The sequence below is a fragment of the Aricia agestis genome, chromosome 7, assembly GCF_905147365.1.
Source record: "Aricia agestis chromosome 7, ilAriAges1.1, whole genome shotgun sequence".
NCBI lineage: Eukaryota > Metazoa > Arthropoda > Insecta > Lepidoptera > Lycaenidae > Aricia > Aricia agestis.
Window position 1 is genome coordinate 18,920,499 of NC_056412.1, and position 17,686 is coordinate 18,938,184.

Genomic DNA, 17,686 nt, shown 5'->3' on the forward strand with positions numbered 1-17,686 from the left:
CTATCAGTGTCCGTGTAACACATCTGTACATTATTTTTATAAAAAGGTTTAATAACAGAGTAATGAAAGTTATACATATGACTTTTTGACAATTCTAGTACGGTAAAACCAATGTATATTGGTTTATCCAAAATTATTTGATCAGAGTTTAATTGTACCGCAACTAGATTTTCACTAAAAATTGTCACGCTATGGAAATTTGGACGAGCGATAAGCTTTTGTGCACATTGCCTTTTCTTAGTCACATTATTATTATCAACCCACTGATTAACTAAATGCACATTGACCCTCTTCTCATTATTTTCTAAAGTTTTTCCAAACACACTGTTATTCAAGAGTTTGAAAAAGTCTTGTTCAAATGTTGAGGAACTTTTTTGTCTCAGAGCAGTATTCAAATCAATGTATTGTTTCAAATACGGGCTTTGTCGAAAACTAATCACTCGATGAATTTTCTTTAATATTAAACCATGTTTTAAACATGTTTGCAAGTGAATGTAATGTATAACATACTTAAATTTATCATATAAATTTGGAACTAGTTTGAAAGTTTTCCCCCCGGGTGGAATGCATTTTTCAGAACAAAATGGTAAATCATTATGTAAGTTATGTAAATGTTTAGGATATTGTAAATCCACTTCTAGAATATAACCACACTCTGCATCAATCGGTATTTCGGTTACATTTAATTTGTTGATTTCTTGTTCATTGAGAAATCTGAAATCTGATAATGGTAAATATTGACACATACTATATCCATATAAATTATTACAATCAATATAAGTGACGTAGGAAGGAGATTCTGATGGTTTGTAATTTTCTAAGTAAGGATTATTTGCTTTTGCATGTCTATGAGAGCACAGACATACTCCTCCCCTGATACCACTCTGTAACATGCGCACCATCGACAAGTCATCGATAAGTTCCAATTGTATTCCTGTTTTTAATAACATCGCATCAAAAGATAAACTGGGTGCTGTTAAGTAAAAAGCTGGGTCTAATTGATAGTGTTGCTTGCAAGTCTGTCTAAAATTTTCAAAGATATCTGCCAGTAAAAGCACATCAGTTTTTAGATATAAATCCGTATAACTACCTAAATCTTTGATTTGAAATGTTGACCAAATTAAGCACGCGTGCTGGTAATCCTCATCAGAAATATCATGATCAGTTAGGGAACTATAAAAGCATTCTTTTGGGGGTAGACTTTTTTCGTCATACCGCTTCCACGAGTTCATATATTCGTATGGATAAATGCCTTTACGAGTGAGTAACTGAAATTCATCTTCATCGGGGAAATGATTTTGTAAGTTTTTAAACATTTCCGGTTTTAATGTCTCTGACAATTTACTTAAGCTTGTTCCCAAAAACTTAAATGAATCCACGAATCGAAGTTGAAAAAACTGATTATTCGTAACTGGTACAAATTTGGTAAATGAGATGTAGTTTTCTTTTGTTTTAGGTATTATTTTAATATTACCAGGAACCTCACCTAACGCTTTTATAAAAAGATGACAATCATAACCAGCTAAGTTATGAAAAAAAATGGGGACGAATGAAGGGCGTTTATACTGTAAATTACAAAACGGATGCGCAGCTCCGCGGTAACGACCAGTAACGTGGCAATGGTCACGGACTTTGTCCGAAAAAATAAAATTTTCACAAATATGACAACGTGTGGCATTATCAAAATCAGACTTATCCGCCGTAGAAAATATCATAGGGACTGGTGTACTAAGTATATCAAATATTTTTTGTACGTCTTTAAGAATCGAATCTACAAACTGCTTATCACAACCAGGTCCTCGATATGATACGTACCGATTGTAACTAGGGTCATCACGACAAACAATATAATAACCAAAAGCTATAGGTAAATGTTGGTGCAATGTAGTCGTATTTTTGCTAGAAGAACAGTTAGCTTCAGTATTGGTTTGTAGCATCGACTCAAAATCTGCGTAAATACAAAAAGGCATGTTTTGTTTTCGAGCATAGTTTTTAAATTTAATTACTGAGCCCTTATTTGGGAGGACAGTTACAACGCCTCCACATAAATGGTTTTCAACTTCTTTAGAAGTACTGAAAAATATCAAGCACAAATCACAGAAGTACAATTTGCTGTGATGAGATGTAACTTGGCTTCTAAACAGTCTAGAAGGTTCTTTGATCAAACAATAATGAGAAGTGTTATTATTTTCTAGATACAACAAATGTATAATTTTCTCGTTGCATGTTTTATTAATGTCTGATTTATACAACGGCCCAACAATAGTTTTACTTTTTTTTAAACCATAAATTATGAACTTAATATTAGGATTATTTTTTTCAAAAATTTTAATGTCATGGAAAGTTACAGGAAAAAACATTCCATTTATATTAAATAATTCACGAAAATTAGGATATGATGAAATTCTTTCAGGGTGATTTTTAGCTGGATATAAGGCTGCTGTCACACTCCATAGAAAGCAATGCTGATCTTTATTCATAATATTTAAACACGCCTTTTTAGCCTGAATTGATTTGGGTAAACTGATAAAACTCGAACCGCTAAGTGGTTGATATTTATTGATATTAATCTCAATGTATAAATTATTTAAAAATGTCCACCCACTGTCACGATCCTCAAATTCCTCTATACTAGTTTTTAAATAACTAACTGTTTCCAAATATATTTTTTCAAAATCATAATTACTATGTAATATTTTATTCTTGGTTCCAAAAGATTTTATTTCTTGTGAATTATTGTTGAACTTCAAAAACGTCCCAAATAGTTCGAAATTAACCTTAACACATGAATGTTTAATAAGGTTTTCATCTAAAAGAGATTTTAACTTGTTACGAATTTCGAAAAAAAATATATCTACTGAAGCTAACTGAAGTTGATCAAGAGGTAATATCTTATAAGTTACAATACGATTACGAAATGCAGAGCTGACGATTTCTACACCATCACTGTATTCTATTGTCTTACTACTTTTTCTATGTGAATTACTTCGCAAATGACCTACCCATGATTTACTATGTACAGATACGTTACACGTCGTACAGAAAGGCATTTTTTTATATTAAAAAAGGCAATGCTATCAAAACAATAATACAGTAACCGATATTAATGTAAAAAAAAATAAAAAGGTTATAAATCTATTCTAGTATAATAAAAAGAAAATTAATATCTACTATAAATTGATTAACTGTAAACCTACTTAGTAAATTTTATTTTTTGTCACTGTAATGGACGGGCTCTGACTCCTCAAACTCGGTAAAAGCTTGTCCTAAGAAGCCTTGCAGTGCCTCCCAAGACGATGATGACTCGTCGCACTGGAGCTTCACACTTACCAGCGCCGTCTTGTATCGCACATTAGCAGCGTGAGACACGTAGTCCGATTTTTTGTAGATCTTGAGGTCCACAAAATATTCGCCACCGGTCTTCGCAGTCCGACGAGACGTTCCCGTAGAAACTCGGCTGGAGAAGCTTGATATTATTTCCCCGCCACGAGATTTGGGTTCACTGCAACTAGCTTCCTCAGCCCGCAAGATATTGAATAAGTCCGGTCTCCTTGTTCTGTAAAAATACAAAATTAACATATCATTAAAATACAATAATCGAGAAAAAATATTAGTAAAAAAACAAACAAAATAGGAATAAGTGTATTGCACATTCACTTTTGACTGTAAACAATTAGGTGCCTAGTTTTATCAGACTTCAACAGGATACTGAACTAAGTTTTGATAAATAATAAAAAGTAGGAAATCATTGTATGCAAACTGAATTATGGTGGTTGGGACTGTGTTGACTATTACAGACACTTTGTAAGTAATTAAAAACCAGCAGAATCAGAAATAGAATTTCAGCAAACGTAAAGTATATAATAATCGAACTTACCGTGTAGTTATAACTTCGTGCGGCGAGGAGTATTTTCGCTTTCGTTGAGCACTTTTGTCTGATGAGGTGCGGGTCAACTCCAGCGGAGGCGATGAGTCGCGTTGCTTTTCGGGGCCGGCCTTGCGTTTGCTGCTTGACGCCTTTGACTTCTTTTTCGGTGCTACCGACACCACAGATGGGGCCTCAAACTCTGAATCGGACCTATTAAAGAAGAAATATAAATTATTTTCCCATCTTGATGAATTAATCACAAAAAAGAATAATAATATTAATTCTATACTCACTGACATTTTATATTCTTTTATTTCTCGTTGAAATTGAAGACTGGTGCGAAGCCACTTGAAAAATTGTGACTTGTTCCAACGTGCATCGCCTTTTATGTTGGAAAAAGGTCTTTGTCATCAAAAATGTGTAAAAGTTATCAAGCGCGAGTTGATACGTATATGCGTATGTTTGTCCGTTTTAATGTTATATAATTTTGCTTGATTTTAAATAACAATTACTTAATAATAATTAATCCGTTTTTCGTTTAATTAATGTTTAGTAAAGTTTTTTATTTATTGTTATTTATTCTACATAATATAGTTTGTTCTACATTTTTAGGAAATATACTAATATTAATTATATATTATAAGCAATTCTTAGTTGTTTACTAACGTTATATGGAATGTAAATTTTCTGAAATAAATGGTTTGATTTGATTTGACTGATCATGCATCCAAATTTTCAAAATCTAGATAAGTATCTTTATACATCTGTGCATTTTTTTAAGCATGTTAAATGTTGCATACTTTTATAGCGAATTTAATCTTGAACCAATACCTAATTCCCAAGAAGAGATTAAATTAAATAAATTATTTTGTTTAAACAAGCAAGTAAATCCGAATATTTAATGTGTGTATGTGAATTGTGATAATATGGTAATTATGAAATATAAACGCTTCATAAACGTTATTTAAACTAATGATGCCTTAAGTACAACTTTCGACCTTATTATTGATCAATGTAGCTGAATATGGAATAAAATTGAATAAAGACGAATCTACGTGGCGCGCTCGCTGCGGCGTTTCATTGAAATGCTTTGTAATTGTATCTCTGCCGCTGTCCATAGTAGGGAGGCGAGCAAGCTAATTTTGTAGTTACTCGAGTGACATGGGGACCTAGTAGATTTCGTAGATTAAGTAATGAGGAGAAAAAAATATTATGACAGTGGGGCAATGACAAAATGCAGCTATTTAGAAGTTAAAAAAGTAATTATATATAAAAATTGTCTTAAAAGGGAATTTATTATTCAATTTAAGGAAACAAACATGTAATCGTCAAGCAGGATTAAAAAAATAAATCAAGAAGGCTTTGTTTTTTAAATATGGACTTTAATTTTTGAAAATTTCAAATCTTTATATCTTTCCCTTTACTTTAAGTGCTTTAAATAAAAGCTTATTTGGGGTCTACACAACGTTCTCTATTTTAATCTGACAATTTGATACTTAAAAATATTTTTTTTAACGCCCCACTCAGATAAGCTGATTTCTATACCACGTTAACTAGAGACATGTGGGAAGCATACACAAGCTTAATATAATTAGCTTAATTAAATAAGCTGACGCGCTCGAGCAACTGCAGAAATCCTCTCTTCGGCTCCCCTACCGTAAAACGAGTGTTGGTTTTACAGTATGTATGTGTAATATTATATTCTTGTTTGACAGCTTGCACTTTTTTCCAGATCAGGGATGTGAACTAGAAGCGAGAACTCGATTAAAGAGATAATTTAAGAGGCGATCAGTTTTTACCCTATAAATCCAATAAATTATAAATGAATATTGTGGGTAATAAACATGATTATTTTACCTCCAATCAAATTATGAAAATTATCATCCTTTAAATTCATTTACGCATATATAATATGCGTAACGACATCAATGTGACAATTATTTGTTTCAAAAATTATTTACAAGCACGGTCTATCGATGTTTATAATTCCTTATTTTACTTAGTTATGAATTTGACGCATGGTTTAATTTTTATTGGATAAATCTTATCGAATTTATTCATGTCTTACTGATTATTTGTATAACTATTAATTTGAATTATCGCAACACCATGTTGGGATGGATAACTTCACGTTTCAACACAGGAACATCGTGTGTGCATGTATTTGCGTGCGACTAATAGAGTTACCAACTTTTTTCTATCATATATAATACTTATTTATCATATTATATAGTTATCAACTTAAAAAATATAGTAGATGACAAAAAAAGAAAAAATAAAATAATCACGTGGCACGCACACAATACAATACAACGTTTTTGGAATAAGATTCATTTTAGCTTGACTGCGTTCTGCTTTACGCAAAATATAGTAGTTTCGCCTACTATTTTTTTAGAAATATAGTATTTGATCACTTAAAATAGTAGGATACTATAATATTATATAGTAGGTTTGACAACCCTAGCGACTCAGTCGTTCTGCAGTTCCTATGATTTCCCGTCTTGGCTGATGGCTCATTCATTTGCAACGCAGTGCGCAGAGGTATCATCGTGGTTTCAGCTCAGTACATCAAAAGTGTATGGGAAGATAAAGGAATAGTTAAAAGTAAGTGTAGTAGTTATTGTATTCATTATAGATTTAATTCATTACACAATTATTTAAGTTTTGATTTAAATTGATAATATTTTAGTTTTTGAAATAGATTCATTATTAATAAATAATATTAATAATGTATCAATGTAATAACATTGATACATTTTAAAATTAAATAATTACCAATATATTTATTCGTTACCCATCAAATATTTAAATCTAATGTGGTAGTCTTATTGAATAGTATTTTCCTATATTAGCTTCATGATTTTATTGCATTAACTTTTTTACAGAGTAGGTATGGCAGGGATGAGTTATAAATTTAATTGAATAATGTAATCTATACTAATATTATAAATGCGAAAGTATCTCTGTCTGTCTGTCTGTCTGTCTGTCTGTCTGTCTGTCTGTCTCGCTTTCACGCCAAAACTACTGAACCGATTGCAATGAAATTTTGTACACAGTTATTCTAGAGTCTGAGAAAGGACATAGGCTACATTTTGATGTGGGAAAATATCTTATTTCCATGAAAATATCGATGAAAATTACTTCGCATTGCGCGTGGCCAGCGCTCATCCCGGGGGTCCTGGGTTCGAGTCCCGCAGGCGGAACAAAAAGTTTTCAATGTTCCTGGGTCTTGGATGTGTATTAAAATAATATTTCAAAAATCTTAAATATATTTTATGTATAATATTATAAAAAATCCAGAAATATATCGACGCGATGCAATGAACATTTTAGTTCTAATACGATTCAACAGATGGCGCTTTTTTTTTACTTCGTTGGAACATAGAACTAATCATACTTATTAGTTATTATGTTTTTGTTTATAGTTTTTAATACGTTAGAATATTATGTTTAATAATATTATCACTTGCTCATATTATAAATGCGAAAGTATCTCTGTCTGTCTGTCTGTCTGTCTGTCTGTCTGTCTCGCTTTCACGCCAAAACTACTGAACCGATTGCAATGAAATTTTGTACACAGTTATTCTAGAGTCTGAGAAAGGACATAGGCTACATTTTGATGTGGGAAAATATCTTATTTCCATGAAAATATCGATGAAAATTACTTCGCATTGCGCGTGGCCAGCGCTCATCCCGGGGGTCCTGGGTTCGAGTCCCGCAGGCGGAACAAAAAGTTTTCAATGTTCCTGGGTCTTGGATGTGTATTAAAATAATATTTCAAAAATCTTAAATATTGTTACAAAACTGACTTCCAGTGATGACACCTTTATTAATATTACTTTCCTAATAATGATTGGTTCCTATTTAAATAATAATTAATAATTATAAAATCGTTTAATATACTTACTTAATCATAAAATATAATTTAAAATAATGTTATACTTACTTATAATAATAATAATCAGAACATATTTACAATATTTAATATTTAAAAATGTAAGAAGGTAGTTGTTAATAATTAATAATCATAAAATGTATAAATAGGGTGGTAACGGAAAAAAGGGGTTCTCTCTGCTTGTGAAAGCTGACCAATAAAGGCGATATCACTAAGTCTATTTTTAAATTATACCGCTGCTGCTGCTGACCTGACTCCTGTTTCATCTCAGAAGTGGGATCAGGTGGGACGAAGACCAAATTTTTTTTTCCTTTCCAACACCATGATGGGTCCATATCGCTGTGGCTTGGGAAAGAAGAGGCCGAAACCCGTCGAGACATCATCGGATGAAGAGGCAAACGAAGGTAGTGAGACCTGTCCCTCTCCACGTCCACTGGTTACAAGCAAGAAGAGGAGAATTAACCATCTCGAAGCGGAAGTCATACCAGAACTCGACCCAGGTAAGAAAACGACAAATGTAAAGGGCTGGCTAAGTAAGATTGACCAGCTCGGAGATATGTATTCCTGGGACGAGAAAGATCGTATCTTCGTGATGCAAATTCGCCTTCGTGGTGCTGCGAGGGAGTGGTACGACGAATTGGAGGACTACACGGCCACGTGGTCGCAGTGGAAGCAAAATCTAACGTGCGCCTTCCCACGCTCCACGGATTACGTCGATCAGCTGGAAGAAATGCTAGCGAGGGTGAAGAACAACGACGAAACCATGACGAGGTACTTCCATGAAAAGATGTCCTTGATCAAGAAGTGTGGGCTGAAAGGCGACGCGGCTACCTCGTGTCTTATTCGTGGGTTGCCCGTTGAATTGCGACCGAATGCGAAGGCCTACAATTGCGAAACACCAGAACAGCTATATTTCGGGTTCCTATCATCGCTCGAAAACTACAAAGCCGTTGGTACAAAAATGGCGGAGCAAACGTCGAGCTGGCGTCGTGGGACCGTTTTGCCAAAAACTTGCTACAACTGTCGCAAAACCGGTCACGAAGCCAGGGACTGTCGCATCACTCGCTGCCAGATCTGTCAACGCTTGGGCCACAGTTCCGGTGCCTGCTGGTATGCTGCTGGGACGACGGACGACGCGCTCCGACGGTACGCATCACAAGACCAGCGCGGCAGTGTGCAGGTATGTAAGATTAATTATAACAGTTACGAAATTCTATCAGATATTTATAAGAAAAAGATTATGGTCGACGGAGTAGCATTACTAGGTTATATCGACACGGGAAGTAAAGTTAATATTCTAACGTTAGAGACAGTTAAGCAATTGAAGTTAAATATTTTTAAATCAAACTTGTTAATGAGAGGTTTTGGCGGTTTGTATATTACGTCACTAGGTAATGTAAAATTCACAATAAGTATAGATAGCATTAGTGTAAATAGTGAGGCTGAAGTGACCGACACGGATCTTAAGGATTTAAATATGATAATTGGTAGCCCTATATTAAAACATCCAAATTTAACACTCATAGCCAACTATAAAACTGTTATGTTAGTACCGAACATAAATAGCAATTTTCATAGTACCCACTTTTTATCCGATATTAATTTATGCTCTAACGATTTTGTAGAAAGAATCCCTTTGTATTTAGTGAACGATCTTGAATTACAGCCCGGGGATACCCGTTTAATTAACGTTTGTGTTACACATAACTTAGACAGTAGCAGTTTACTCGTGACGCGGACTATTATTTTCGATTTTGACAATGTATCGTATTATATACCGCAATCGATCTTAAAATTCGGTGACTATACATTACAAATAACTAATTTAGGCGATACGTGTATTTATTTTCAAAAGGGTAAATTACTCACAAGGGCTGACATTTTCGACGTAACCGATGTAATGTTATTTTCGAATAGCCAAATTAGCAGTGATTTAAATACGGTTCAAACGAAACTAATAGACATTTCGGATATAAGGGTTGGGGATATTGGTGAATTTTATTGTAGTAGGTTATTGGATTTGTTGAACCAATATAATACGGCATTTGCAGGATGTAGTGATCAGCTAGGATGCACTAGTTTATTAGAGATGCGTATTCATACTAAAACGGATGTACCGGTACACAGGAAACCGTATAGAATGTCATATAAGGAGGCGGGTATGGTCGAAGAAAAGATAAGTGAACTGATTTCAGCGGGAATAGTTCGCGAGTCAAACTCGGATTATGCTAGTCCTGTAATATTGGTAAAAAAAAAGGGGGGCGATTACCGCTTATGTATCGATTACCGCGCTCTCAACAACCAGACCATTAAGGATCGATATCCACTTCCACATATCGATGACCAGATCAATCGGCTTTCAGGGAAAATGCAGTTCACTGTTTTAGACTTAGCGCAAAGTTATTATCAAGTTAGAATGTCTGAAGACTCTATACACAAGACTGCATTCGTTACATCGACAGGGCAGTACGAATTCCTTCGGATGCCGTTTGGTCTGGCCAACGCCCCCGCCGTGTTTTCTCGTCTCATCCAAAAGGCATTACAACCTTTAAACAATAAATTAGCAATTTATTTGGATGATTTGACAATACCTTCGGTGAGTATAGATGAGGGCATCGATTTACTTCAGCAGGTTCTCGAACTTCTAGACCGTGCCAACTTAAAACTTAATTTACAGAAATGTTCCTTTCTGCAAAATAGTATAAACTACTTAGGACACGAAGTGACTGCCGGCTCCGTGCGTCCAGGATTAGCTAAAATCGAAAGTGTGTCGCAGTTTAGGCGTCCTCGTAACGTACACGAGGTTAGACAATTCATTGGACTCGCTTCCTATTTCCGAAAATTCGTGCGTGGCTTTGCCGAAATAGCTCGTCCGCTTACTGTTCTCACTAAAAAGTCTGTTAACTGGGAGTGGGGCCCCGAACAGGAACGATCTTTCGAAAATCTCAAGGCAGCTTTAACTGAAAGGCCAGTACTGGCAATTTATAATCAACGTGCTAAAACGGAGCTACATACGGATGCTAGTAAGTTAGGTCTAGGAGGAATTATGTTACAATACCAAAATGACAATACTCTAAAACCAATAGCTTACTTTAGCCGTGTTACTTCAAGGGAGGAACAGTATTACCACAGCTACGAGCTAGAGACCCTGGCAGTCGTAGAGTCCTTAAAACGTTTTCGGATATACCTCACTGGCATACCCGTCACGGTTATTACTGATTGTGCAGCTTTACGTAACACGCTCACAAAAAAGGATCTCGTTCCACGTATCGCTCGTTGGTGGCTCACGATCCAAGATTTTGATATCGCGATAGAATATCGTTCCGGGGAGCGCATGCGACACGTCGACGCCCTTAGTCGCAATCCTTTACATACAGTTTCAGTTCTTAGCATTGATAAAGACGATTGGCTTATAACTTTGCAACTACAGGATGACAATATACAACATATTATTAAACAACTCGGCGAGGACACTCAAAATTCGGACATTAAAAATAACTTCGTAGTTTTAGACGGCCGTTTATTTCGTAAAACCCTCTACGGGAATAGATTTGTGATACCTAAGCTTTCGAAATGGAGCCTGTTACAAAAATATCACGATCAAGCGGGCCACTTGGGGTTCGATAAATGTGAAAAACTTATTAAGTCGCAATTCTGGTTTTCGGGAATGACTCGATTTATAAAAAAGTACGTTAAGGCTTGTTTACAGTGTGCTTATGCCAAAGGAAACTACGGTAAAACTGAGGGCGAGCTGCACCCTATAGAGAAGCCTAGCATACCCATGCACACGTTACACGCCGATCATTTGGGTCCTTTTCTTAAATCCCGTAATGGAAATATTTATATATTAGTTGTTATCGATTCTTTCACCAAATTCGTATTCGCTAGGCCCATGCGTAGTGTTAGTTCCGTTGAGACTATAAAAAATTTACGCGAAATTATATCGATATTCGGAAACCCATCCCGAATAATAACGGACCGTGGCGTAGCATTCACGAGTAGATATTTTAAAGATTTCGTCGTCGAAAAACAGATTAAACATGTTTTAAATGCAATAGCCTCGCCACGCTCTAACGGCCAAGTCGAGAGGGTAAACAGGAGCATTATTAACGGACTCAATACTACGGCGGAAAGTGAGTGTACCTGGGACGACAAATTATCTGACGTCGTGTGGGGTATCAATAACACCCCACATGCAGTTACTGGATGCACTCCTTTCAGCTTAATGTTCGCTCATAATAACACTCTTCTGCCTGCTTACACATCGACTAGTATTGATCACCCAGATTTAGTTCAGAGGTTAGGGAATCGGAGGATCCAAGCCAAAAATAAAATTGATCAATACATGACGGTTATGAAAAATCGCTACGATAAAAAACATAAAAAATGTAGGAAATACAATTTAGGCGAATTAGTACTTTGGAAAGGCGGGACGTCTCGTGATAACACTGGGGGTGTCACCAAAAAATTAGGCAGTCAGTATACGGGCCCTTATAAAATAACTAAGTTTGACCATTCTATTGACCGTTACCATATTAGCAGCATAAAAGGCATTAAAGGATACAAAAAGTTTAGTGCTGTGGTACCCGGAGAGGCCTTGCGCCCTTATCAATCCTCAATTTCAGATAGTTCGACCGATTCTGATAGGGAAGTAGATAGGGACGACCTTATAGATTTGCTAGAAAGTTAAAAATCACGTGATAGTTGTATAAACACTTATAAAACACTTATTATTACACTTAAATGTTAAATCCTTAACATTCGTTTAAAGCGTAGAACTTATTTATTTTACACACTAATGTGATCTGGTCAATAAGTTTGTTATGCAGATAGTAATTAATAAAATTATGTTAAAACTTAAAAATAATATAATATGTGTATTTAAATGTCAATTTACACTCTTTCCGTAATTTTCTTTTTCTAAATTTCATTTTCACTAAATTCCAGCCTTATTACCAATTCAAAGCATAATAATATAAGGATATTTAGACTTATCTGTGTGATTCTAAAATAATAAGTATCTGTGTGATGTCGACTATAATATCTAGTGAAAATTCTAGATCTGTGTGACACAAAACTAAAATATAATATCTAGTACTAGACTAGATCTGTGTGTCTCGAAACAAATAAAATAACTAATAAATAATCAATTAGATCTGTGTGATACCAAAATAATATCTAATAAATAAATTAGATCTGTGTGAAACTACTAAAATAATATCTAATAAATAATAATCAATTAGATCTGTGTGATACTAAAATAATATCTAACAAATTATTTAGATCTGTGTGACCTGAAACCATATAACAAAACATTACATGCAACAATCAACTTATTTCTGTGTGATTTGAGAGCTATGATTTAATCTTATATTTAATTAAAATTAATTCAACGTAACATGGATATTGGATGATGTATTGATATTATTTTGTATTACTATAAAATTGTGTTCACTATATTATTTTATTAGTGCAGTTACTGTCCCCTTTTATTTCCTTTCAGGTACAAAAGAATAACGCAATGAAAACCAACCAATTTGCCGTGGGACACAGCAAAGTGCAGGATGGCCGAGTGTTACAAAACTGACTTCCAGTGATGACACCTTTATTAATATTACTTTCCTAATAATGATTGGTTCCTATTTAAATAATAATTAATAATTATAAAATCGTTTAATATACTTACTTAATCATAAAATATAATTTAAAATAATGTTATACTTACTTATAATAATAATAATCAGAACATATTTACAATATTTAATATTTAAAAATGTAAGAAGGTAGTTGTTAATAATTAATAATCATAAAATGTATAAATAGGGTGGTAACGGAAAAAAGGGGTTCTCTCTGCTTGTGAAAGCTGACCAATAAAGGCGATATCACTAAGTCTATTTTTAAATTATACCGCTGCTGCTGCTGACCTGACTCCTGTTTCAATATATTTTATGTATAATATTATAAAAAATCCAGAAATATATCGACGCGATGCAATGAACATTTTAGTTCTAATACGATTCAACAGATGGCGCTTTTTTTTACTTCGTTGGAACATAGAACTAATCATACTTATTAGTTATTATGTTTTTGTTTATAGTTTTTACTACGTTAGAATATTATGTTTAATAATATTATCACTTGCTATAATAATAATCAATCTATCTTATCTTATAGAACTCCTACTGCATTTCTAAGGAGTTCGAGTGTGTTGTGTTGGCCTATATTCCATCCAGAAAATATATCAATGCAATCAACATTTTAATTCTAATATATGAAAACAGATGGCGCTTTATTTTTTACTTCATTATTATAACAGAACTAATCATACCTACTTTATTATATATTATTGTTTTTATTCATAACTAGCTGTTGCCCGCGACTTCGTCCGCGTGGACTTTAGTTTATAGCGCGCGGTGTCAACAAAATTTGTGTCAAATTTAAAAACTTTTTAAAACCCTGGTAAGTGGTACCCCTCTTAGGGCCGCGCTACACCGGAATGGCAGCGCTGAAAGTGCTCGCCTCGCCGCTGCCATTCCGGTGTAGCGCGGCCCTTAATTAATCAAAATACCCAAAAACAGCTGTGCAGTGTGCACATAATCTGTACTAATATTATGAATGCGAAAGTATCTCTGTCTGTCTGTCTGTCAGTCTCGCTTTCACGCCAAACGCCAAAACTACCGAACCGATTGTAATGAAATTTTGTATACTGATAGTCTAAAGCCTGAGAAAGGACATAGGCTACTTTTTTACTGGAAAAAAGGGTTGTAAGGGTCGTAAATTTGTTCAAAAAATTCATAATAGATGGCGCCGTGCGTCTTCTACATGGCGCTGACGCTTGCTCAAAAGTCTTTCTATAAGAGGTGGTATCATCTTACATTTAAGTCTCGATTTTTTCGATTGTTATATCTATTCTACGGTATTAAATAACTCAGTACTTTATCTGTGCAGGTGACGTAACCTTAAGACCAAATTTCACCAACGACTGTTAAAGTTAATGCTCGAATTAGTATCACGTTAGCTGTTTTGTTTTTCATATGAATGAAAGAGAAGACAGGATATTTTAACAAGCTGTTAACACTAACAGACGTTGGTGAAATTGGGGCTAAACCTATCAATGATAAATAGTTTATGGGTAAAGTTGTGTAATTGGGGGGCTAAATAAGCTTTAAAATTTGGCATAATATATAAAGTTTAACATACAAAAATGAAGTACTTATTGTTTGCACACAGCACAGCTGTATTGATTTAAGGGGTACCAGGGTTTTTTTATAAAAGCTTTTGACACCAATTTTGTTGACATCGCGCGCTATAAACTGAAGTCCACGCGGACGAAGTCGCGGGCAACAGCTAGTATGATATAAATATCTTACCTTATTCATAAAACACTATTATACTTTTACGTGTGTTGTTTGATGGAAAAAAAATATATATTTATTTTTTTCATTTTTTCAGATGCTTGAAAATTAGAGAAGTTCATCAAAAATCACAGCGGAACGCAGAAAAAGGATTAGACCAGGCATTATTTAATTGTAAGTAAATTTGAATCTAAATGTATCTAGTTTATTGAATGAGGTTTATGTAGTAGATACCATATTAGAGGTAATTATTTAATCAGAATAATAATTAATAACCGATAGTTATTTTAATAATAACAAATTTAAATATAAAAATTCATAATACATTTCCTGTAAAACTGTTATTGCATAATATAACGTTAAAATTTTCGAGATTATTTGAATGCCAATAAGTCAAAGAAACATAATTAATCCATAATTTTTAGATGAAACATTACTCAAACATCCTTAATCGTCGTCGTAGTTTTAAAGTACTCGTGACTCTAAATGGTGATTTTATGTAAGTGTGGATGTACATAACATTCGGTTTTCTTTTTCCAGATCGGATGATCAATGACGAAGAATTCTACATGACACAAACGAAGACATTATTTTGTTTATTTGTATAAATGCATAAAAAACTGGTGTTTAATTATTGATAAGATCCTAAATTCCTATCCCCTGAAATGTAAGCTTAAACATACTAAACATCATAGTGTGTTAGTATATTTAAGCCGAGGTATGTTTTTTGGTAAAAAAGTAGGTGATCTTACCATGGGCCGTAACCGATCACGAGTTAGGAGTATGATCGGTACGTGATCTTACCCACGGTAAATGGCACACTGACACACCGAAGTTAGCGAGGGCGTGAGCGAACAGAGGTGTATGTCATGAGCATGTCAATTCATTTACCATCAGTTGATGCATAAACGAACAGGAGTTATTGGGCATTCTGTCCCACCTTCACCAAAGTGAGCGAGCGCGCGAGCGAACGGAGGTGGGACAGAATGCCCAATAACTCCCTACTTGTATCAATTAATTTTATTCTAAACATACCTGTCTACGTCCTTTACATTTGACGGTCCTAAACCCGTCAAAGTATGAAGAGAAAATTCGCAACTTATTATAATAACAAGAACGCAGGGACGGATTAGCCCTTAATCAAATTATTAAGCAATTGCCTAGGGCATCACGTCTGAGGGGGCACCAGAAAATTAAAGGTTCAAAGACAGATTCTAGTTGAGATATGGATAGGGGGGCCCACAGGCATGGATTGCTTAGGGCATCAAGTAGTCTTAATCCGTCACTGCAATAATGTCAATGGAAGGGCAGAGCGGGGCCGGGCCGCGTATTTGTCCATATTTTGTGGTGTTTGGTAGGATAACTTTCGGAGGCTATTTCTCAAAATTTTAGTACTGAGTGATTAATTAATGATTATAAAAGAAGAAATGCGTGTATTTTTATTTTTAACAAGGATCAATATATCCAAATTTGGCAGGAAGGTTAAATTGCACCCTGTAGAAATACCGATAAAAATGTACGGAAGTGGACGACGCCCTGGGTGCCGCGTAATGGTCCCAGGGGTGTTGCAGAAAACAAGAACAAGACAAAATTAAATTTAGAAAAATTGCGAAATGAGAGCAGTAGTTTCTTTTTTCTCCATTTATTTTTGTCCTGTTCTTGTTTTCTATACTTTTATCGTATTTTATATTGTGGCATAGTCCCGATCAAAAACAATACGAGATCATACCTATTTTATCGGTGTCTTGATTGGCCGCGAGGCGATCCATTTGCGCCAAATACATTGTCATCACGTCCTTCCAATATCTGCAAGAAAGTTATCACAATACAATAACATCGTACGATCATACATACATCTTCTTATATATGAAAATGGATTTTCAAATGTGTTAGTCGCGCTAAAACTCGAAAACGGCTGATTTTAGTCTTAAAATATTCGTAGAAGTCCAGGGAAGGTTTTAAAGTGACACGAAGTTCACCGGGACAGCTAGTAAATTAATTTTATTCCTGGCGCAGGTATGTATTTAAATAATAACCCTCCTTCTGGCACAATTGTGCCAGAATTATTCTCGTTTTACATCCAATTGGATGCAAAACATAATAATAAACTTCCTTGCACAATCAGGTTAAAAAACCCCCTTGGCGCAGTCGACTACATGAGGTTTCCTGACCCAGTCTACTATGAACCCTCCTGGCGCACTCGATTATAAGCAACCATCCTGGCACAGTCGGGTAACAACACAAACCTCCTGGCGCAGTCGGGTAACAACACAAACCTTCTGGCGCAGTCGGGTAACAACACAACCCTCCTGGCGCAGTCGGGTAACAACACAACCCTGCTGGCGCAGTCGGGTGACCTACTTGGGCGACACCGCGGGCGCCTGGCTGACGAGGAAGGGGCACAGGCGGTCGCGGCGCGCGTTGAACTGCATCACGTCGTCGACTCGCCCCCGGAAAATGCCCAGCATCGTCCACGCCTCCAACCGGTGACTCTCCAGGTGTTTGTCCACTGGAAATAGATAGTTTCTGAAGCTCTGAGAGAACTATATTTTCAGTAAAACATAATTA

At 35.2% G+C, this 17,686-nt stretch overlaps 2 protein-coding genes and 1 long non-coding RNA gene across 6 annotated transcripts in view; 1 reads left to right on the forward strand and 2 right to left on the reverse strand.

Annotated features, from left to right (window-relative positions):
• LOC121728564 (gem-associated protein 5-like) overlaps positions 1-17,686 on the reverse strand; it is a 39,164-nt gene that overhangs the window by 12,349 nt on the left and 9,129 nt on the right. For both annotated transcript variants that reach the window (XM_042116736.1, XM_042116735.1), the window contains 2 exons: positions 17,480-17,627; positions 16,848-16,924 (listed from right to left, as the gene is read on the reverse strand). In XM_042116736.1, the coding sequence (XP_041972670.1) occupies positions 16,848-16,924; positions 17,480-17,627 (225 nt within the window). The remainder of the gene's footprint in view (positions 1-16,847; positions 16,925-17,479; positions 17,628-17,686) is intronic.
• Positions 3,118-4,304, reverse strand: LOC121728569. 3 transcript variants are annotated; one of them, XM_042116745.1, is made up of 3 exons: positions 4,182-4,300; positions 3,878-4,080; positions 3,118-3,556 (listed from the first exon to the last, which is right to left on the reverse strand). In XM_042116745.1, exons 1-3 carry the CDS (start codon positions 4,245-4,247, stop codon positions 3,208-3,210), a joined length of 618 nt encoding a protein of 205 aa, XP_041972679.1. In that variant the 5' UTR covers positions 4,248-4,300; the 3' UTR covers positions 3,118-3,207. The 3 variants fall into 3 exon arrangements, 2 of the variants coding, with proteins under 2 accessions (XP_041972679.1, XP_041972680.1); XM_042116746.1 differs by having other exon boundaries at positions 3,119-3,556; positions 3,878-4,078; positions 4,166-4,299; XR_006035832.1 differs by having other exon boundaries at positions 3,341-3,556; positions 3,878-4,078; positions 4,162-4,304.
• Positions 6,319-15,740, forward strand: LOC121728574. Its single transcript, XR_006035834.1, has 3 exons — positions 6,319-6,472; positions 15,216-15,292; positions 15,659-15,740. It is a non-coding gene; the product is annotated as an uncharacterized LOC121728574 (long non-coding RNA).